General features: G+C 38.6%; 4 protein-coding genes across 6 annotated transcripts in view; 1 reads left to right on the forward strand and 3 right to left on the reverse strand.

Annotated features, from left to right (window-relative positions):
• Positions 1-3,648: 3,648 nt before the first annotated feature.
• Positions 3,649-4,082, reverse strand: LOC112156996 (histone H2B 1/2). The gene has a single exon (XM_024289391.2). It carries the CDS (start codon positions 4,069-4,071, stop codon positions 3,697-3,699), a length of 375 nt encoding a protein of 124 aa, XP_024145159.1. The 5' UTR covers positions 4,072-4,082; the 3' UTR covers positions 3,649-3,696.
• A 2,818-nt stretch (positions 4,083-6,900) lies between these two features.
• LOC112156995 (histone H1) lies at positions 6,901-7,571 on the reverse strand. The gene has a single exon (XM_024289390.2). The coding sequence runs from the start codon at positions 7,534-7,536 to the stop codon at positions 6,916-6,918; it is 621 nt and encodes a 206-aa protein (XP_024145158.1). The 5' UTR covers positions 7,537-7,571; the 3' UTR covers positions 6,901-6,915.
• Positions 7,572-9,387: 1,816 nt separating this feature from the next.
• Positions 9,388-10,440, reverse strand: LOC112156997 (histone H2B 1/2). The gene has a single exon (XM_024289392.2). The coding sequence runs from the start codon at positions 10,409-10,411 to the stop codon at positions 10,037-10,039; it is 375 nt and encodes a 124-aa protein (XP_024145160.1). The 5' UTR covers positions 10,412-10,440; the 3' UTR covers positions 9,388-10,036.
• Positions 10,441-15,016: 4,576 nt separating this feature from the next.
• The window catches only part of ero1b (endoplasmic reticulum oxidoreductase 1 beta), a 22,125-nt gene continuing 13,961 nt past the window's right edge, over positions 15,017-23,180 (forward strand). The window contains exons 1-3 of one of the 3 annotated variants that reach the window (XM_036213987.1): positions 15,017-15,533; positions 18,099-18,218; positions 22,808-22,826. In XM_036213987.1, the coding sequence (XP_036069880.1) occupies positions 15,378-15,533; positions 18,099-18,218; positions 22,808-22,826 (295 nt within the window). In that variant the 5' untranslated portion in view covers positions 15,017-15,377. Of the gene's footprint in view, positions 15,534-16,352; positions 16,588-18,098; positions 18,219-22,807; positions 22,892-23,180 lie in introns of those variants that run through there. The other 2 variants (XM_024289920.1, XM_024289921.2) reach the window with 2 other exon arrangements.

Raw genomic sequence — 23,180 nt, forward strand, 5'->3', positions numbered from 1 at the left:
CCTGTGCGCCATCCACGCCAAGAGGGTCACCATCATGCCCAAAGACATCCAGCTGGCCCGCCGCATCCGCGGGGAGAGAGCTTAGACTGACCGCTGCAGGAACAACAACACAACGGCTCTTTTAAGAGCCAACAACATTTCTACAGAGCAGTCCATTCATTCACATCTTTACAGTTCAGAAAAAAATATTTGATTTAATCTTAATTGGAACCCCAGAGTCTATTTCTCATGTGTCCCATCGAATTTATCTTAGCCGCATTTTAATTAAAACAGCTAATTAATTATTACATATGTGTATTGACAAATTGTTTATATATATATACATTTCTTAGCACTTTACATTTTACTGCGATTTAGAAAATGACTGAAAACTGACTCACTTGCAATATGGTGGCACAAAAATCACTCCATAATTTACGCTACACTGAGTCATGCAGTACCACTGTCTCAACAGAGAGGGCGCTCCTGAACTTGCATTTGTACTTTATTTTTTTATTAAAGCTTATTCATAGCGATTTTATGGTCTTTGATGTTTTGTTTAGACTGACTGGTGGATTTAATATAATTACAAATGATTCAAAGTTTTACTTTTAGTCAAAACATGAAATAATGAATGGATAATCAATGCTGAACAATACAGCTTTGACACTTAACAAAATAAAGGTTTTACAAGTGTATGTGTGTGAGAGAGCATCCTCAACAGCGTGTCTGTTAGTTTTTTAGCATTCACCTTAGTGTTTTTTTTTCTTAATTTTGGTTAAAAACTCAGAAAAATTAAACTGTCACTTTTCTCATTTTCTTCTACATATTGAACAAAAACAGGATCAACGTTTCACTATTAGCAGAGGTAAAATGGTAACAGGGTTACACCATTGACTGTAAAAGAAAGAACTGGACTGAACAAGCCCCCCTCCTTCTGTGTTCCATATAGGAAGTACCACTGGGTTGCAAAAAGGCCAAAGTCCCATTGACTTACATTGAGAAACAGACAGTTATTTCTCAGTCATTTCATGTGTCAGAATAATCATTCTTCCTCTGCTGCTTTCTGCTTAACATATTTTTTCTAATACAATTGTTTTTTAAAGATTTATTTTCCGATATCACAAGTTGTTCGAGTTATAAATTGACCAATCAGATGGCTCAATAAGCGTTTGTGGGTCTGACGTCGAACGTCTGGGGGGTTTGATTGACAGATGACGGGTAGCCAATGGGAGCGGACTTCCTCAATGTGGTCCGCGAAGACCTTTTAACACCTACTTTACAATTCAACAATAACTCTGAAATTTATCAAATTGGAATTTTGATAATAAATTCTAATGGAAACACCACAATTTGGAAAAAAAAAAAAATGCATTTTTCGAAAAAAAGTTTTTGCACTAAGAGGAGGTGGTATTTGTGGAGTATCGAAATTAGCATTTTTCGCCAAACTGTAATGGAAACACTTTGTTTGAAATAAGTGCGCTTCTCGGTATGAAGTGTCTGTCCTGAGCGCTGCACAGCCGCCGCACCGAGAGGTCCCACAGCGTCACAGCTCTTTAGAAATTGCGGGTCATATGGAATTGCCCAGCTCCTCCTCCCCCTAAATGGAAACGTGTCATTTTGTAACTGTGTTTTTGAAATTCCTAGAATTTCGATAAAATTTTGCGCAAACGTGTAATGGAAACGCAGCTAGAGTACCAATCATTGCCCCTACTGTTAATTTCCTTGATGGAATGTACCGATGCAGTTTAAAACAAGAAGAGGTGCATGCTGTCGCCATTTTTTAGATGAAGATTTACTCTGTTGAAGTATATTTCGTGACTGAGATTATTTCCGCTGATTAACATACGGAATGGTACAGCTCCTCCATAAAATCGCCAAGGAACTTGGCTAGCTAGATTAGGTAGCTTGGCTTCAACAATGACATGTACAATTCTCCAGAGCCGGCGTTATGAAAAAGCAAGCTGTTTATATCCCGTCTCGTGGTAGAGGCGTGGAAAGAGGGGGGAAGTCATAATAAACTCACTCTAGATTGGCGACAGTACTTCCTATAGATTCCATGACTCAGCTATGTCTCACAGCGACTTAGACCAATCGCTGTTTGATGAGTTGCAGTCATTTGCAATATGGCGATAGACATCAGGAGGTGACGGTGAAAGCGGTTGCCTACTTTCGCGAAGGGTGGAGGTAATGCATTTCTAATGGGGGACCTCATGGCTCGAGAAGTCCAGTATAATTAGACTGTCTATATGTTAGATGCATGTTGTGGGACACATGTTCAATAGCCATAGATAGTAATAAAAAAATAATTAATTGCAAATCTGGGGAAAAAAAAAAATCAAATGGCAATTATTATTTTTTTGCCAACCAATATTTATGAGTAAAAAAAAATGAAATCACACTCAAAACTGTCCCCAACTTTTTTATTTATTTATTTAAATTTTCATTAAAAAAGTCAAAACAAGTTTTGTACATGTTTTGTCCTCTGAAGGTCTGCATTTAGTCCACGGATTATTCCACAAAGTGTGTTTACTGTAGAGAAAGAAAATCCCTTTAAGCCTTGTTTCCTCTAAGCGGTCCGGTCCGGTAAAAAGTACGGAACAGTTAATTCTGACGAGCATTAAACCTCACTCACACTGGGCTGTTTGTTTCCACAGTGATACGTGCTGTAGATCACTAGCGTATCATCGCGTCATTGTGATGCCTCATCCAGCAGCTTGTCTTTTTCTTGCTTTGCTTTTTGTACATCGTGTATAAATACAGCTCTTACTCTAGAGACCTCCCTAAATCCACAAATACATCCAGTCTCCGTCCCATCCCCCAACAATCAGAAGAATGTCATTTACTGATCCATATTAATCAAAAACACTTATTTATAAACATTTATTAAAGAACATTGGACTCAGGCGATTTTCAAACTCTGTCAGCAGATTTACTGATATTTGACAAGGTAAAACTTAAATCAAAGCAGTGTAATCACAATAAGTACATGTCAGACAAAATATCCACTTCAGATCTCTACAGTTATTAAAGAAAATACAAGATGTGTCCAAATAATTAAATTGATCCACACTACAGGCGTCACCACGAAAACAGCATAGATAACATGTTATATTTGTGATATATACCAACAAGTGACTAGCTAAAATATTGGATACCAGCAAAGTAACATCGCCTCTGTCATGGATGGATTGCACTAAAAATTGTCAGGCGTTTCTATGAAAATAAATATTTATATTGTGCACTCCGAAATATTTATATTGTGCACTCCGAGCTTTTTGTAGTTATGGAGATTAACCCTTGTGCTATGCTGAGGTCCAGATGACCAGGCCCTTCTATTGATGTGGTCCTTCCCATGACAAAGGAGGACGGGATTTTAGATTCCAGTAAAGATGGGGGGAAAAAAGAAAAGAAAAAAAAATCCTTGGTGTTTCCCAAATTTCGAAACTACATAAGATAGCACAATGGTTCAGTCGGTTTAATAATTAGCATTTTGTATCAGATGCAAATCAATAATTAATGAAATGATTTTTTCCCCCCCTTTAACCCCACTTAATTTGAGTTGGAACCAGCCTGATCCTACAACGACAAATGTCTGTTTCCTAATTGTCAAAATTGTATTGACAGGTCATTGTTTATCAATAGAAATTCAGCTCTTCAGAACAAGTGTGTGGCTCTTAAAAGAGCCGTTTGTTGGTTTGGATCGGGCCGGTCCGTTTACTTGGAGCTGGTGTACTTGGTGACGGCCTTGGTGCCCTCAGACACGGCGTGCTTGGCCAGCTCTCCGGGCAGCAGGAGGCGCACGGCGGTCTGGATCTCCCTGGAGGTGATGGTGGAGCGCTTGTTGTAGTGAGCCAGACGAGACGCCTCGGAGGCGATGCGCTCGAAGATGTCGTTGACGAAGGAGTTCATGATGCTCATGGCCTTGGAGGAGATGCCGGTGTCGGGGTGGACCTGCTTGAGCACCTTGTAGACGTAGATGGCGTAGCTCTCCTTCCTGGTCTTTCTCTTCTTCTTGCCTCCTTTGCCGGCGGTCTTGGTGACGGCTTTCTTGGAGCCCTTCTTGGGCGCGGACTTGGCGGGTTCAGGCATGTTGTTCTTCTTCCGTTGAGTAACAGATGACTCCTCACAGCGCGGAGAGTCAGTCTTTATCCCCTTTGCACGCAAAGTGTACTGTACCATTACATGTTTCTGATTGGCCAGTGTGTGTCGTTGCTCATTTGTGATTGGCTGGTTTTGGCAGTCTACGCTCGTGCTTCCATCGCTAGATTGATCAAACGACGTAATTTTACTGATACTGTCTTCTTTATCCTGAAGGAGAAATAAAATATATTAATTAGATGTTTAAATACACCAAAAAGGGTCATAAATTTATGTTTGGACACGATAAAGGTTTCGGAGCACCGTTTCTGAGGACGTGACAGAAAACAGGGGCAGAGCACGCTCTCCTTAGTGTACATGTTCAAAAGTTGCCGCACGATGAGATGTCCTGGTCCTGTAGTAATATTGTGATATTTCTAAGTCCATTGAAAATAAATAATAGGTATACTATAACAGACTCCCAGTTAAAGTTTAGATGAGCTACACTGTGTAAACCAAAATCTGCCCAATTATCTTCTGTAATAAAGATAATACTCTGGAGCATATTTTAATGTAAGCTGGGACTAAAATGGTTCATTTTTATTTTTCATGTTAATGTGAACTGTGTTTAGACTACTTACAGACATTTGTAGAAAGCAAAACATTTTCCAGTAGACTCAGTTTCTTAATTAAACATCCATATTTGGAAGAAAAGTTTTTTATTTTTAAAAAACAAACTGAACCCTGGATAATTGTGCCAATACAGCGTGGATGCTCATTGAATTGTTTGTGCATCTCCCTTATTAAATTAAACACGTTTGAACAAGGTCAGTACACATTCATGGACATTTAATGTAAATGTGCCATGACTAGTTTTCAATTATAGACCCTGGAACAGTTGAAGCTTTACAGAAGTGTAAGTAGATTTCTCTCAAATCCTGGTACGCTTGTGCGAGTCGAGGATCACAGTATGGAACAGCCTTTTAATGAGATGCAGTACATCAGAACAGTAAACAAGCATCTTTCTTACTATTGTGTAAGTTGAAGACATTCTGTTAAATGATCTGCAATGAGATTGACAGCTAGAACAAAATTATATGAAAAGGTTCAGGGACGATTGTTGAGAAGAAAGAAAAGAAAAATATTTATATAATCTTCTACCTCAAAGCTTTTCAGTAAGGGGTTGAGTTATTTGTGTACATAATCCATATAAATTTATATGAACATCAAATCCAGAGACGTGAGGAATATAGATAATTTGCTCAAAGAGGAAGATATGGGTGGCCCTTAAAAGGACCTTTGGTTGTCTGCTAAATGCGGAGCGTGGAGTTTAACCGCCGAATCCGTACAGAGTGCGTCCCTGTCTCTTCAGCGCGTACACCACATCCATGGCGGTGACGGTCTTCCTCTTGGCGTGCTCGGTGTAGGTGACGGCGTCACGGATCACGTTCTCCAGGAACACCTTCAGCACACCGCGGGTCTCCTCGTAGATCAGACCGGAGATACGCTTCACTCCACCGCGACGAGCCAGACGGCGGATCGCCGGTTTGGTGATTCCCTGGATGTTATCACGGAGGACTTTACGGTGACGCTTGGCGCCTCCTTTACCGAGTCCTTTGCCGCCCTTTCCTCTTCCGCTCATTGTTGGTTATTCAAAGTAAGCTTCGAATGTCACTGTAGCGGATGTTCTCTAGAATATATTTTAGATTTGAGGACGTGTTAGAAAGCAGATGTCTTACTTTTACTTCGACCTTTCCCCCCACCCCCAGTTTCCTCCAAATCTTAATTTCAGTTCTTTTGCGCCCCCAGTGGCCAATACGAAAAACGTAGGTCTTCCCATCCAGTTGCTCTTGTACTGCCCGTACCTATTTTGAAAAATGATATGAGATCCTCTTTCATAGACGAACAGAAAGTTTCATTTTGTATTAATGATGTATTTAGTTTCAATCAGCCTTTTTTTTCTAAATTGTTATCAATATAAATCCCAAAGGTCCACATCTGCATGATCAGACCGAACAACTGTATTTATTTTACAGTGCATCGCCTGTTTAGTTATACTGTTTAAAATGTATATATACATATATATATGAGTTATGACAATGCGAGAAAAAACTATTCTTGCTCACGCTGGTTTATTAGACATCAAATGTCAACCAAACTAGTATCCCTGCTTAACATATGAAAGGGGGCTCTTGAGCAGTAAGAGCACGTCTATCTATTCATGTATCCCAAACTTTATATATATATATATATATATATATATATATATATATATATATATATATATATATATATCTCCTTCCATTTCGCCGAGAATTTTATTCGCTTCATAAAAAAAGTTAGGGTCTCCTGAAGTGGGTGCATAAATGTTGCCCAAAATCATACTTTTTTCCATTGATTCTGGCCTGTATAGATGTCATCCGTACCTTATTTTTTGTTTCCTATTCTGTTAGCTTTAATTTTGATATTTTTCCGTACCTGTCCTATTTTGACAGTTGTAAATTAGGTGTCTTTTTAACTCTAATGACTGAGTGAATGAAAGATGTGCTTTTTAAATGTTGTATCTGATAATGACTGATCAAGTATCTGTTGAAATCACATAAGAATATTTGCTCTGATTCAACTTCATAATGAATGAGAACTTTCACTGACATGTTGAGATAAAATTTAAGTCAAATCTTTGATCCTGGAAATTATATAAAATGTAAACATTAAACTTAATCTCATAAATGTACACTGATGTAATGATGTTGTTGTGTTCATTAGTTTGAAGTGAAACCAGAGGACTGAGCTTCTGAGAGAAGAAATGGTGGCTCTTAGAAGAGCCTTTTGGGGAAGAATTCAGCTGCTTTTTCTTCACTTCTTCTTGGCTGCTGTCTTCTTGGCTTTGGGCTTGGCTGCCTTCTTAGCGGGAGCTTTCTTGGCTGCGGGGGCTTTCTTCACCGCCTTCTTGGGGCTCTTTTTGGGGCTCTTGGTGGCTTTCTTGGGGCTCTTGGCTGCTTTCTTGGCCGCTGCTGCTGCGGGCTTCTTGACCTTCTTGGGAGACTTCTTGGCCGCTGCGGGCTTCTTGGCTGCTGCCTTGGGCTTCTTGGCCGCGGCGGGTTTCTTGGCGGCGGGCTTCTTGGCTTTCGGAGCGGCTTTCTTGGCTGCAGCCTTCTTGGGCTTCTTGCTTTCGCTCGTCTTGCTCATCTTGAAGGAGCCGGCAGCGCCGGTGCCCTTGGTGTGGACCAGAGTCCCTTTGGTCAGCAGGCTCTTGATGGCGGTCTTGACGCGGACTTTGTTCTTGTCCACATCGTAGCCTCCGGCCGCCAGAGCCTTCTTGAGGGCGGCGGCAGACACGCCGCTGCGCTCCTTGGAAGCGGCCACCGTCTTGACGATCAGCTCCTGGACGCTGGGACCGGCCTTCTTCGGCTTGGCGGCCTTCTTCTTGGCGGCTTTGGCCGGAGCGGCGGCGGGAGCTGGAGCTACTTCTGCCATGTTTGTCTCTGATCAACGATCCTGACACAGTTTGGAAAAGTCCGGCGCTGACGAGGCTCTTCAACACACCATGAGAACCGTGGAGACTCAACGCAGCGGCGGCTGGCGCGCGCGCGGCAGAATGGCGGAACTTGTGTTTTCTTCTGCGACATAAAAGACTAAATAATCAATTTTAGAGCGACACAGATATCCCTAAATGAAGCATCCGACAGAGGACAAGAATCTCTCCAGTTTCAGCTCGAGTTTCGATCCGAATCCGCCTGTAGTTTATTTATAGAGCCTTCGGAAGTCACCCAAACCTCTAGGAGCTGCGCGGGAGTGATCGGCTTTACTTAACGTTTTATTCATGAAAATGTATAACATCGTATTAAATCTTTGAAAAAGCTACTTTAAAAGCTAACACAGATATTTATGGAAAACGTAAAAGCAACAGAGGTCATAATTAGATTCTCGTTTAGTAGTAAAATTAAGTTAAAACGACAACAACAAACACACTGACAGAGATGAAAGAGGAGTGCAGAGCGGTCTTCCAGAACTCCGAAAACAGTGAAATTGTTTTATTTACTAATTAAATAAAATAGTTTTAGTTGACTTGCTGCTTCTTTGGAAACAGATAATTACAAAAGTGGTAAAACAGAGGGTTTAGCACCAGATTTCAGTGTTTATGTCGCTGCATCAGACTTACAGCAGGACCAGATCACCTACTGCTCACTCACAAGAATTTAAACGCGAAATTAGATCAGTTACTGAAAGTCATTTAGGAGGGGGAACGTTTATATAATTTAAATGATTTAATAGCTTACCAAACATACAGATCAAGCAACAACTGTTTTTTATATATGTATGAAATAACTTTGTTTGTAATGTTGGACAAATAAAACCAACCTTCTTGATCCAATTTTACAGTTTTTATCTTCTGTCTACCTCAGGTCATTTTTTTTTGGTTTCTCCTGGAAGTACTGAGGTTCGCCATGTTTCAAAACAGTTCAATGTCCATTTTTATTTAAAAAAAAAAAAGGATTTTTATATCCAGACTTTAACTTTGACTATGGTATACATTTTATAATTTTGTTAGTTTTTGTTGCATCGTTTTTACCATTGTTTTAATGTTTGACCTTGCAATATGTAGCAATCTCATTTGATTGTGTTCATGTTTCAGACACATCCGTTAACTTACATCCACACAGGTGGAGCTGGTGAAACTTCAAACTCAGATATGGGAATTTTATTCAGGAACTAAATTATTGGAACGATTTAAATCAATGACGAAAAAGAAATAAATAATAATAAAAATAAAATATAACAAAAATAAATAAATTTAAAAATAAAATGTATTTTTCAGGGACGGTACAAGGTTAAATGCATCACTGCACCGCGATTGTTGTTCCCACACAAACGTTAAAATTGTGTACCTAAAATAATTTTAATAGGAAATACATAAAATGAAAACACTTAAAAATAACTGATTTAGTTGCAGCTACTATTTGCATCTATTCCAAAAATGTGTTTACTGGAGAATTGTTGAAAAAGCACCACCAGCTTTATACATGTTAAATTACGAAGAGGAGAAAGTCAAGCAGGGCTTGTGTTCCGATGGTCTCACTATACTTACTACAAAACTTGACAGTAATTACTAGACTAAAGAAGACCTTGAGATTTCACATAATAATAAAATACCCCAATGAACTTTTCCTACAATCTTCCTTTCCTATAGTCACCAACCTTTTTGAAACTGATGGCTACTTCATTGGTACAGAGTCAGTCATACGGAGGGGTACAAGTTTGAAATAAATTTGCTCAGTTTTAGTTAACAGCAATGACAACACACTAGGAAACAAATATAAATGTCCAGCACTTTATTATTCTCTGTAATTGTTACATTTTCAGATGATCACTTCAATCACTTCATTTCAGGGGAAAATTGTAAAGTTTTCTCTGTTTATCAATTATGTAATAAAGAAAAATTAACTGATTAATTAATCTTGAACTCAAATCTGCAGCATATTTAACAAAACTACTGATTTATAAACTAGAAAAGGTACAAGGTCACCTAAACTTATTCAAAATTAATGTATCCTTAACATTTTAAATACGTTTTAATTATTAAACTTATGTATATGACAGTGTAGTTTTTAAAATAAGCATAATAACATTGAGATTTAGACGCAGCTAACAAGTGGGTTGTGCCATTCATTTTTCTGTGCACTGTATGGTAAATCTACGTAAGTGCCACATACAGAGCAGTGTTGCAGCTGTGAAACCCTCTAATGTGAAGAGATTCAGACAAAGCAAACTTTTCAGAACACAAGTTAGCAATTACCATGCTTTATTTTAGTTTTCCTGCTCAACTTTGACAATTTTTAAGAGATTAAAATGCTCTAGAAACAGTTAAAACTTTTTGATTTAGTTTCCCAATTAACATATTTCAATAGGAACGTAGCTCTTTAGAACAAGTGTGTGGCTCTTAAAAGAGCCGTTGGTTTGGATCGGGCCGGTCCGTCTACTTGGAGCTGGTGTACTTGGTGACGGCCTTGGTGCCCTCAGACACGGCGTGCTTGGCCAGCTCTCCGGGCAGCAGGAGGCGCACGGCGGTCTGGATCTCCCTGGAGGTGATGGTGGAGCGCTTGTTGTAGTGAGCCAGACGAGACGCCTCGGAGGCGATGCGCTCGAAGATGTCGTTGACGAAGGAGTTCATGATGCTCATGGCCTTGGAGGAGATGCCGGTGTCGGGGTGGACCTGTTTGAGCACCTTGTAGACGTAGATGGCGTAGCTCTCCTTCCTGGTCTTTCTCTTCTTCTTGCCTCCTTTGCCGGCGGTCTTGGTGACGGCTTTCTTGGAGCCCTTTTTGGGCGCGGACTTGGCGGGTTCAGGCATGGTTCCTGTTCTGTCTCACAACAGAGAATACCCGGAGAAGGAAGCGGAAGCTAGTTTTATCCATACAGGGTGTAAATTGCGCTGCGTCGTTGCTTGAGTATGATTGGCTGAACTGTTGCCGCACAATAAGGTTTCATGACAGAGTGAGGACTCGACCGTTATTATTTCGGCGGTCAAAATTACAATACGTATAATATCTAAATATATGTATATATATATATATATATATATATATATATATATATATATATATATATTGTATAATCATATGTTCATTTCTTGGAGTACGTTTTTCCAATTATTTGCTTGCTTTTCATGGTAAATACAATAGAAAAATATATACAAAATCATTTGTGTGAAAAAAAGGACACAAGGACATCGTTGTTAGCAAGAATCGTTTTTATCATAATATAATATTGTATCAAACATGTATCAAAATATATGTATTTTAATACCAAGTGTGTCCTGCTTAAAATGATTTTTTCCTAATTTTGGTTTGACCTCTGGTTAGAATATTTGATCTCATGGACACAAATATTTGGTATTTTTCCCGAGGTCTACACAGAGCTCAAAATTTATAAGGTTAATTGACCAAATAGGAAAATGTGTTCAGTCAGGATCGTAAAGAGCTTTTATTTCTCATGCACAACTATTTCAGAAAGTTTTCTATATAATGATGGACTCCCAACAGTCCACTCCATCCAACAATTTATATTGCACTTAAGATCATTTGCTCAAAGAGGAAGATATGGGTGGCCCTTAAAAGGACCTTTGGTTGTCTGCTAAATGCGGAGCGTGGAGTTTAACCGCCAAATCCGTACAGAGTGCGTCCCTGTCTCTTGAGCGCGTACACCACATCCATGGCGGTCACGGTCTTCCTCTTGGCGTGCTCGGTGTAGGTGACGGCGTCACGGATCACGTTCTCCAGGAACACTTTCAGCACACCGCGGGTCTCCTCGTAGATCAGACCGGAGATACGCTTGACTCCACCGCGACGAGCCAGACGGCGGATCGCCGGTTTGGTGATTCCCTGGATGTTATCACGGAGGACTTTACGGTGACGCTTGGCGCCTCCTTTACCGAGTCCTTTGCCGCCCTTTCCTCTTCCGCTCATGATGACGACTGATGTGTTCGAAGATTCTACAAATCTAGAACTAAATAACAACCCGTCAAACAGCTTGTTTATATGGTCTCTCTGAGGACCTGTTTGAAGACAGAGGCGGAGATCTTTCTTCTTTGTGAGCGGAAATGTGTTTGTTTGAGGTACAACATGGCAGTAGCGCCCCCAGTGGAATTCCAGCGATCTGTTGATCAGACTGCAAATCAAACTTTATTTATAAAGCAATAGTCAGACAAGTGTAGCACAATGTGCTTTGAATAATTGAGATTTACGCTTAAACTTAAGGAATAAAGCCAAAACAAAGAATGTTATATAAAAAAGCACACACACACACACAATGCTCACACAACAGAGGAACTTTTGTTTCCACAAATTTGACTTGCTTTTTTCCGTTTTTTTTTTAAACTTTGTTTTAATTTTGCCATTAAGAAACTTCCCACCGATTTAAGGGGCAACACACAATAAAACTTGAAAACCCTCTGATCCATAAACTAACTTGTTACACTGAGAAACTGAGCCACACACTAACAAGTTTCCATCTTCATTAAAAACAATTACAACTTTTAAGAAATTGAGAGTCCAGGAGAAAAATGTTTGAAATGTTGTCTTTGCTCAAGTGACGGTAAGACACAGGAATAAAAGACCGAGCAGATAGATGAGAAAACATTTAATCATCAATACTATTTAATTATTATTATTATTTTTTTAAGGATTTGTAATTAAGCTTTTTGTCAATTTATTTCATTAGGACATCTGTATTCAAGCAATTTACCAAAAACACCAAATCATAGAGTTAACACCTTCCTGTGTTAGGGTCGGTACTGACCCATTTTCAGTTTCAAGGGTATTTAAAAGTACTTCAAAAAAAGCTTTCTTGCTTCAACCTTTTGACTTTGTCAATGACCAAATAATTGAATGCTCCTTAGAAATTGTAGTGTTTGTTTTGCTATGATCGGTTTTGACCCAGTCCTAAAAAACAAGAGTACAAATTTAAAAAAAAAAAGAAACAAAGCTGAAGTTTAAAATGTGTTTTCAGTCAAGACACTGACGACCAGCTTCTCTCTTAATCGTGTGCTGCATTTAGCTGCAGAAAAATAAACTAAAAAAAGAGAGTTGTCAGATCTGCCTAAAAAGTGGGAGCAGAAAGGCAAACGTGCTGTGAAACAACTGCAAGAAATATAGTTGTAAAGACTTTTACCACACGTGCATCTAAACATTACATATTCATGCAGGTTCTTGGACACAGAGGCTAGATTTCCCTGAATAATTTTCTTTTTTTGTAATTTAACCTTGTAAATGTATTTATTTATTTTATTTTTATATTTCATTTGTATTTATATTCGAGTTTTAACTGAGAAAAGAAATAACTCTTCGTAATTTTGTAAGCTAATGTACATACAGTAGGTTGAAACTGACCCAAACACTACGGATGTTACTATAGATATAATTAATAAAAGTGTTGGATGTGTTGGGACATAAAAGCATAACTGTTTGAATTGCAGGAGATGGTTAGTTACCTAATGGTAATACAGTCATTTGACAGAATAATCCAAAACCTTCTACTTTAAATACGACACTTTACTTTTTTCATGGACGGTTAAGCACGCCTAAAGCTTATTCCTGTGTGGGTTAAACACGACAGGGTTTAAACCATTATAAGACAGAGTCAACAGTGTACAAACATTGTCAGAAGAAAATATTTACCCCACAAAAACAACGCCTTTGTCAAAGTGCTGACATTGTTTAAAACCAAGAACCTGAGACTCTGGAGCCGCTTGCAGCTCCTCCTCCATTGTGACTCTTTGGCTTTAACGAAAATGCTAACAACTTGAATAAATATTAAACTAGTCTGTTAAGTTAAGCATTTAGTCTAACAAGGGAGTCCCCAAACTACGGCCCGCGGGCCGGTCCGGCCCGCCTCCACATTTGACCCTGCACACTATCAGAGACACATTTATTTATGTATTTTTTTCTCAATCTCTCTGATCTAGACACACAGAATATGACTTTTTATTCCACCCTTCTTCAGTCTCAACTATGACGGGAGAGCATAGACTATTTATTGGCTCAATAGTGTTTCAGTTTTAAAGAGGTTCACTTTATATTAATTTCTTTATTATTATTTTTCTTCTGTACGTTTTTTGGACGTCCATAACTCTTCAGCTATTTCAGCTCTATAGCTCATTCAGTTATTATAATATTACTCTAATTTTATACTAGATTTTTAAACAGATTAGGCAATTACTAAGGATTTAAGGATGCTAAGGATGTAGCTAATATTTGAGCTATATGCTAGCTGTTTTGGCTAATTTAGGCTTTTTTTCTGTTTTATTGGGCTAATTTAAGTTTCGCTAATATTTTAGCCTTATGCTAGCCTTTTTAGCTAAATAAGACATATTACCATTGTTTTGGCTAATATGAAATTTACCTAATATTTCAGCTACGTGCTAGCTGTTTTGGCAAATTTAGGCTTTTTGTTTGTTTGTTATTTTTTAGGCTATTTTGGAGTCTAGCTAATATTTCACTTACATGCTAGCTGTTTTGGCAACATTAGATTTTTTTTTTCCAGTTTTTTATGCTAATTTGACATGTTGCTAACATTTTAGCTAGCTGTCAGCTTCAGCGATTTCAGCTTTGAACTTCAGCGTTTTCAACTATCAGCCTTAGCGTTCTTAGTTATCAATTTAAGCATCTTCAGCTATCAGCACCAGTATCTTCATTGGTCTCATTCAGCTCACAGCGTTCATACTTGCATTGCTATATACCAAGTTTTTAAAATGTTTTATTATTATTATTTTTTTTTTTTAAATGAAGATTGCATAAATGTAATATTAAACATTTGGCTATGTGTGGCTTTCTGGAAAACCGTAAATGTTTACGTTTAGGCTGTGATTGTTACACTGTTTCTGTTAGCTTTAACTGACCCGGCTTCTCGTCAGAGAAGAAAACAGTCGTGTGGCCCTCACAAGTAAAAGTTTGGGGACCCCTGTCAAACCTATGCTGCACAGTAGCATCTACTTGTTGTCATAGTGATAGACTATGTCCGGTTGACTTGGTTTTCTTGCTTATTTACTTAAATTAAATCTTGTTTGACACATGGTGTGCCTTTTTTTTTTCTAAAGGAACTTGTATGCATGTTGTGAAATGTAAAGAAGTTGTTTATTTATAGAAAATTTTGAATATTTAAAAGCTAATTTTTCTCCTAAATTAATGGTCATAAAACATAAAAGGGTGTATTTTTCTAAAAGTTTCAATAGGATTTGGTGGCTCTCGCTGGGTTTTGGTCAGTAAAAAACAGGACCAAATGGCTCTTTTGGTGTTACAGGTTCCAGACATCTGTTCTAAATCAAACCAATGAGTGCAGACTTTCATAAAAATAGGAAATCCGTGTAATGTAAACATATGAAAGTCCTCGTTAAACTGCACCTGTGTGGTAACCTTCTTGTTTGGTGATACGTGTGACTTGAAGGGTTAATTATGGAGGATTGGGGGATCTTATTTTGAAATCTCTAAACGGAAGGAAGCCTCATTTAAATCACGTCAACACCGTACGGTCATGGAGGCTTGTGGACGAAAACTTCGACTTAAATGATCACTCTTTCCTGGATGAGTGTATGTTTGAACCGCGTGACATCTGTCAAAATGTCACCGTGAGGCTTTTCAGACGCGGATTGCATCATTTCACCTTCGCTTTACCGCCGCTGTTAGCCTGCGGATGCTAAATGCAGGCAGCCTGGAGCTAGTAAGCTAGCTGCCGACTTGTCCCGCAGAACGGACTGAGTTCATCACCACTCCGATTTATTTATTTTTTGTTCTCTAATCAATGACTTGGTGGTGCGGAGGAGGATGTCGAAATTAACCGCTCGAGCGCTCAGTGGTTTGGTGACCGTCTGGTTCTTCGGGAACTTTGTTTTGGGTTGGTTTCAGTACAGCAACGGAAGAGCGCAAACACAGCACAGCGACACATCTTCGGACAGCCAGGACCAGAGCTGCCTTTGCCATGTAAGTCACCCGCCTCCCCGTTACATCTGTTCCCGTTACATCGGGCCGAAAGCCACCGTAGTACTGAATACCGCGCGGGCATGTTAGACTTGTTTTCCAGGAAGTCTTCTAGCACTTTCCACAGTCATCTTCGTTTGACGTCACCGTGTTTATGTGATGCTAACCTGCTGCTGTCCTTGTGGGGTTTTCTCCATTATCAGCCAAAAACAACACAAATATTTGTTTGTTTTGATTTTATCTACTAAATTTCGACACTATCGACACAATCCAATGAAAATGTCGATTTGGTGTGACTCCCAAACCAATCATTTATTATTTTAAATAAAGCTTCCAGTAACCTTTTTTTTTGAGTAACCTTTACGTATTTGGCAGTATTTTAATTAGCGGAGCCGAAGTTAAATTGCCGCTTTTTTAAATATATAATTATGTTTTTTACCCCAGCTCCTTTAGAAGAGTATGTATATATTTTTTATTTATGTATTTTTATTTCATGTATTTACAGGACTAAGCACAACATTAAAAAAACAATAAGTGATGAGAAGTGTTTTCCAAGGAAAACAACTTTTTCTTTATTATTATTATTGTCATTATTATTTTCTTGTCATAAGAATAATTATAGAAAGTTAATATTCAGCTTCATTATTTTCTGCCCGAACTAGAAGTTAAAAAAGCGTGGTGTTTTCTTATTGGTTGCTTCAGTTTCCTGCTCTCTTGTGGGAGTTGTAGTTTCCTGTCGCACTTTCCTCACTCTTCCTGTCGCAGCGGCGCCTAAATAAACTACAAACTGGACGGCTCTGGTTGGAGGCGGTGTTTTCGTTTGACAGCTGACTTTTTTTTTCTGGAGGCAGGACTCCTTGCAGGGGTGGGACTTGAGCATTTTCATGTCAACTAATCTGGGAGTGAGGCCGAGTTGTTTGCTAACTTATGGGATATAAATTTACCAGGAGATAATTACAGGAGGAAGAAGGAAAACATTGGAAGGAAGGGCAGGATGCTGAGAGGAACAGGCCGTTTGATCCCTTTCCTGACATTCATTGGATTGTTAAATTCAGAGGTCAGCTGTGGTTTGTTTTAAGATCTTTATATCAAGGATTCATATTTTTAAACATATTTAAAGAGTTGGAGTCAAAATACCTTCTGTCATTTCCATGATTCTGTAACTATAGCTTTTTTTTTGCCATTCAAATACTAAACTAAGAAGTAATAAGTGGCACCATATGCTTGGTCATATGTTATCCTAGTGTGGTTAAGTTGATTTGATTTATTTTGTATAAAAGGTTAAAGCTGAAAAATTAAGGAGTGTGGTAATTCTGGATTTCATTGAACAATTTTTGTATATTTTAGTTTTTATTGTAATAGCAAACAAATATGTGTTGATAACTTCTGCTGGTGATCTGCTGAAAACAGACTGAAATGTGTGTGTGTATGTATATATATATATATATATATATATATATATATATATATATGAAACAAAGTTTAGTAGCAAAATAAATTAAGATATTGACTACATATGATTTGAGAATTTCTTTTATTTTATTTTCTGACTAATCACATTAACATACTGGTCTCCAACATTTATTCAAAGCATACTTTGTTTTTGGGGTTCTTATCAGTCAGTCCTCACTCCATTCTTGAGCGTCTCACCTTAAATACAAACTTTGTTTATTAAAATGTGAAATTCAAATTCCATTCAAATGACGTCGGATGATAAGAAGTTCTAGTAAAACTCCTTTTTTTTAGTCTTTTTTTCAAGTGTCTTGAACCAGACGATGATGGTAGAAAAGAAACAACAAAAACATTTACAGGAACCTGTCGAATAATTTAGTCCCTGCTGACATATAGTCATATATATTCTAATCAGATGTTTGTTATCTTTTTGTGGTTTTGTGTTTTACATTATTGTGCAAGACTGATGAAGTTGTACTTAAACATTCTGGGTGTTATGTTGAATTTAAAGTCTTTGCTTTTGGATGAGGAGTCTTTTTCTCTATATACCTCTTAATACCCGAGCTAATATTTGAGCTAACTCTTTACACAGAATGAACTACAGTGGTGATATGATGTCCACACATGTTGACATCAGGTCTTAAGAGGTTAAATGAGCTATCTGTTCTGTTTAGACCACAGGTGAGGGTTGGTGACCTATAGAATTACTTAATAAACAACCCAAAGCCTCCTCATTTGTGCGGTTTAATTCCCTCCCTGTGCTTCATTTGTGTAAGGTTAAGCATGTCAACAGCCTATGTGGGTTCAGGTAACGCAATGCTGTGCTTCCACAACAGTGGAGGATGTATTATGCATGAGAGGACGGAGGGGGTTGTCTGTCTGCTGGCCTCCTGCTGTGGAAACAGGCCAGCTGGGGAAGGTAAAGCCAAGTTAGCATCTGATGGCGACGTGTCCATGAGGTGCAAAACAGTTTGTGGGACAAAATAAAGTCCTCACTGAAGGACACTGGTTCTCCCTATAATAAGCAGGTTGTGTTTTTCAGGCTTCCTCCTGTATATAAACGTAGTATGAACGTTCTCATGGAAGCTGTCTTCTGGTTTGTTCTCCCTGCTGCAGCTCACAGGAGTGCTGGATGACTGCTTCTGCGACGTGGAGAGCATTGATGTCTTCAACAACTTCAAGCTTTATCCTCAGATCAAGAAGCTGACAGAGAGGGACTACTTCAGATACTACAGAGTAAGAGCTGCTGCTGCTGCTGCTGCTGAAGTCGTCTTATCTGTGTGAAATGACAGGTTTTCCTTATCGGTAAAAAAAACACCTCGCTCTCCCAGAGACCGCCGACTTCCCAGACTGAACTTATAAACTCCTCTTAACCCTTAACAGTCTGTTTACTCCACTTATCCCATGGTTTAAAATGACCCACTCTACCAACATCTCCAAAAATAAAACGAGTTTATTTCATTTTAAATCTAAAATCTAATGTGAAACAACCTCTTATTTAAAAAAAATATATATATATTATTATTATGTTAAACGACACAATTTGTGAACATTATTACACTTTTTTTTTTAAACAAACCAGTTTCTTTTACACAGTTAAGGTTTGTTATTACCATTACATAAAGATGAAGTATTTATTTCTGAGTTTATCATATTGAAAAAGGAAAAAAAATCAGTCATTGTTCAATTTCTTTGCCAATTTGTCATTCTTATATATATTTAGTAAGACAATTCTAAAATAACTTTTCTCAAAACAAAAAAAAATGTTTTGTTTTTAATTTGTGAAACATTTTCTAAATACACTTTTTGTCACTCACATGTGCAAATGTTCGAAGGAGCTTTGCAGATGTATCTCTCACATGTGCAGCACAGCCTCTTCCAGGGGCAGAACTACAACCGTTTACTCTTAACTTACCCACCCGCTGCCTCTGGTGGATCTGCTGTAGTTGTGCGTGTGACTATTTCTGTGAATTGCATTGACATTGTGTGTGGCCTTTAACGTCCGTTTCCATCCATCTTCCTGACCGCTTTGTCCCTGTCGGGGTCGCGGGGGTGCCGGAGCCTAACCCGGCTACTGAAGGGCGAAGGCAGGGTACACCCTGGACAGGTCGCCAGTCTGTCGCAGGGCCTCAATCACACACACATACGCTCTCACACCTAGGGCCAATTTAGAGTCACCAATTAACCCGTGAAGCATGTTTTTGGACGGTGGGAGGAAGCCGGAGTCCCCGGTGAAAACCCACGCATGCACGGGGAGAACATGCAAACTCCACACAGAAAGGTCCCAGCCGGGAGTCGAACGGGGGCCTTCTCGCTGTGAGGCAAGAGCGCTAACCACTGCGCCACCATGCAGCTCGGCCTTTATCGTTTTTCTGATTTTCAAAAGCTTTTGTAGTTCACGGGTCAAAAATGACCCAAAAGAGAATGGTAGTAATCTAGTTGTGTACAGCCCACATGTAAATATAAACAAAAACAAGGTACCAAAGTGAAGGAAAAGTCATGCATTTGAAAAGGATAGATATATGTATTTTTCTACAGCTAAACATGGTAGTTGTCAGTTTTTACCAGCAACACAAGAGTTAAAGAGGAAATTCTAGAGGCTGAGCATTGATTGATCTTGTTCATTTCAAGGTTAAACAAAAGAAACACATTTGTCAAATTCATTGCGGAAATAATGAAATGCATTGATTATGGAATAAAAAGAAACAAAAACAAAGACACACTTATGTCCCAATTCATTCATTAAATATGATAATTATTCATTAAAACCAAGCAGAGAACCGAACTTCTATAATTCCTCCCCTACTTAGATACTTCATTTTACAGTTTCGCCAAGATTTTGTAATCTGGTTCTGATCAGATCAAATGCAAGTTTGTTTGTGTTTTTCCCAAGTAGCAAAACATCAGATTTCTAAACAAACTCTTGCTATGGTCTCTGGGAGAGTTCTGCACATATCTGCATTGCAATGCTTTTTCTTCCAAATATATTTAATTTAAAAAGTCAATCATTCTGTTAAATTAAACCTTAAGTGGGTTTTTTGTCTATTTGTGGGTCAGTGTGTGCATCTTATGTTTAAATACAATGTGGTAAATTACTTTTTAAGGATTTTTGTGTGACACAGAGGTGAACAAAACTCACTTGTCAAAATGATGCATGAAAGAAAAGTTTCTGTTTTTTTAAGGGTTTTCGTTGGATACTTTTGCTGAAAGCTCCATGATGATCAGGTTCATGCTGATCTTTATCTGGGGAATCAAACCCCGCATCTGCTGCATCAGACAGGTGCTGCGGTGGCGGTTGGTTAGCTGCTTCTCTTTTCTCTGTTGTGACATGCAGACTGTTGCAAGTGAACTACCAGCAGAGACTATCGCTCAGACGTGTCCGTCACGGTGGAACTGAGTATTTCTGGAAGGAAAATCGTAAACATTTTGTAGGAAGGGAAGCAGTTAACAGCCGTGTGTCGTTTGTGCAGCACTGTGGACTTCGCTGAAGGGTTGCAGCTCAGACCGATCACTTGTCTGCTCTGTCGGCTCTCAGGAACTTCAGAAATGAGCCAGTAGTGTCAGAACGACAGATCTGACAGACGTGTTTCCTGTGGTTTGAAAGTAGCATACAGGAAGTTTGGCGTTTTCTCAGGGACCGTTAGCCACAGACTATACAGCACATGTGTCAAAGTCAAAAGCCGGATCCAACCCTCCAGATCATTTTGTTTTATTTTTAATAATGGTCCGATTTTATCTTGCACACATTTCTAACTATTTTGACAAAATATATTTTTACGGAGAGTAAGATACTGAAAGTTATTTAAGGTTTAAAGGGGCCCTACCATGAAAGTTCTACTTTTTGAGGTTTTAAATGCACTTTACTGTTCATACCTCACTATAAAGAACCCAAAAGCGGCATTTTGATTTAAGAGTAATCCTGTACAAACCTGCACTGTCTGCAGTGGCCCCTCCCATACCCACAAAAACGAGCGGTTGGAAACGTGCTGACGTAAGATCGATGCCAAACGCCCCCTCCAGGAAGAGTCTGCTCTGACAGCTCCGCCCCCAGACTAACGCAACACTCAATTTCTCCACAGAGCCAGTGGTAATCAGCAAATTCATTTTAGATGCAGAATACCGTAAATCTTCCAGTTGTGTCCTGTCTTCTATAAATTCCGGCTCAAACAGGTGTTTGTTACTTTAGGCGCGGCGCTCCTTTAAGACATCCCCGGTCAGGCACAGAAGCTGTGTGTGTTTGTGTTGTGAACCAGTGTAGAGATGGCTGGGGTTACTAAAGGCAGATGTATCGTATGTGCATCCATCTGTAGCGTACTCTGTGAACTTGATTGGGGGGGTCACTGGTGTGGACAAGTCCCAAAAAAATATTGTTTCCTCACTGCAGTACCAAGCCAGATTTCTAGAGTTATGCTTTACATCCTTTTAGTATTTATTTATTCATTCATTTATTTTTTCTTTCATGGTGTGGCGATATGTCGATGTGTGTTTGTTTTTGTGCATGTGTGTGGAAGGGTGGGGCTTGCGGGTATTATCTTTTGCTTTTAAAATGCTATATTTTTTTTTTTATGTTAAGCACTTTGAATGAAATTCATTTTTTAAAAAAGTGCTATACAAATAAAGTTTGATTTGATTTGATTTAAAGAAGTTTGGATTATTTTCAAGGGAGAAATGCAGAGACGCTGCCATATCTTGGATGACGTCATGTAGTGGACTGCAGCAGCTGTGCAGCCACACGCAGCGGCAGGCGGAGCTTCAAATTCATGAAATATAACTAATATTTCATAAATAATTTGTTTTTTGGTGGTCCAAAGGTAATATATGATCATATATATGGATATAGCTCACTCTGAAAGGCTTAAGAAAATCATGGTATGGCTCCTTTAAGTTGATTTATTCTGGAATAATATTCCTTTCTGTTTTTATTCAGTTATGTTAAAAAGTTACGGTTTTAAAGTTTTAAAAATTGGCATTCTGCTAACATTTTGGATTTTTTTTTTTATATACTAAGATTTGTTTAGCCTATTTTGGAGTTTAGCTAATATTTCAGCTGCATGCTAGCTGTTTTGGCTAATTTAGGCTTTTTCCCCATTTTTTAAAATATTTTGAAGTTTATCTAGTTTTTTCAGCTACATGCTAGTTGTTTTGGCTAACCTAAGTTTTATTTATTTATTTATTGATTTTTTAGGCTAATTTGGCATTTAGCTAATATTTTAGCTAGCTATCAGCTTCAGCATTTTCAGCTAACAATTTCAGCATCTTCAGCAGCCAAATTCATCTTACAACATTCACACTAGCATATTGCAGGTAATGCTGTATATCTAGTTCATAATTAAGTGAAAAAGTTACGGTTTTAAAGTTTAAAAAACACAGTTTTAGAATGTTCAATAAATGTTTATCCTGTTCAGCCTGTTTTGTGTGTTGGGTTTTGGCCCCCTGTACGATTGAGTTTGACACCCCTGCTCTACAGAGTCTGTACCTAAAGAACTTTTGACTTTTGGAGCTCTTTCCAGCATGAGAATTGTCTCCAAACATGATTGCAGATATATGACAGATACATCACACTCGGCTCTCTTCTTTAGAGCAGCCGGTGCAGCAGAGATCCGTCCACACCTCCATCCTGTATCTGTTAGCTGTGGTCAGCTCTATTTTAAGTTCAAGCATCATCCCTGGATGAGCTGTCAGAGATAGACGACTTGACCTCGTTTCCTGCATAGCAGACTTTTGTTTTCATTTTATAAGACAATTTAACAATGTTTTCACTGTGATTTAAGTATATATTTTTATCGAAATGGAATGACACCATGTGACGGTTGTCTCTTGTCCAGGTGAACCTGAAGCGGCCGTGTCCCTTCTGGCCTGATGATGGACACTGCTCCATCAAAGACTGCCATGTGGAGCCCTGCCCAGAGGTCAGAGGTCACTCACAGCCACACGGTCTTCATGCAGTTCAACTTCTGTCACATTATTTTGCTGATCAAACTTCAAACTTGTTATATCATGAATTGACTGCTGCATCAATTTTTATTTTTATCTAATTTTTTTCTTTTTTCATTTGTTTATTTCAAGTAATCAAATTAAATAAGACAAATGAAATGTATATCTATACATAGATCTATCAAACTTAGTCATGAATTGATTGGAAAGAAAAAAAAAGTTAATTAAGATGAAGAAACATATTATTTGTTCTGTTAATGTCTT

This window comes from Oryzias melastigma, linkage group LG1 (genome assembly GCF_002922805.2).
Source record: "Oryzias melastigma strain HK-1 linkage group LG1, ASM292280v2, whole genome shotgun sequence".
Classification (NCBI taxonomy): Eukaryota; Metazoa; Chordata; class Actinopteri; order Beloniformes; family Adrianichthyidae; genus Oryzias; species Oryzias melastigma.

What these genes read in the sequence shown, in the direction of transcription:
- LOC112156996 (XM_024289391.2), bottom strand. Translation starts at nt 4,071, where the DNA reads ATGCCTGAACCCGCCAAGTCCGCGCCCAAGAAGGGCTCCAAGAAAGCC.
- LOC112156995 (XM_024289390.2), bottom strand. Translation starts at nt 7,536, where the DNA reads ATGGCAGAAGTAGCTCCAGCTCCCGCCGCCGCTCCGGCCAAAGCCGCC.
- LOC112156997 (XM_024289392.2), bottom strand. Translation starts at nt 10,411, where the DNA reads ATGCCTGAACCCGCCAAGTCCGCGCCCAAAAAGGGCTCCAAGAAAGCC.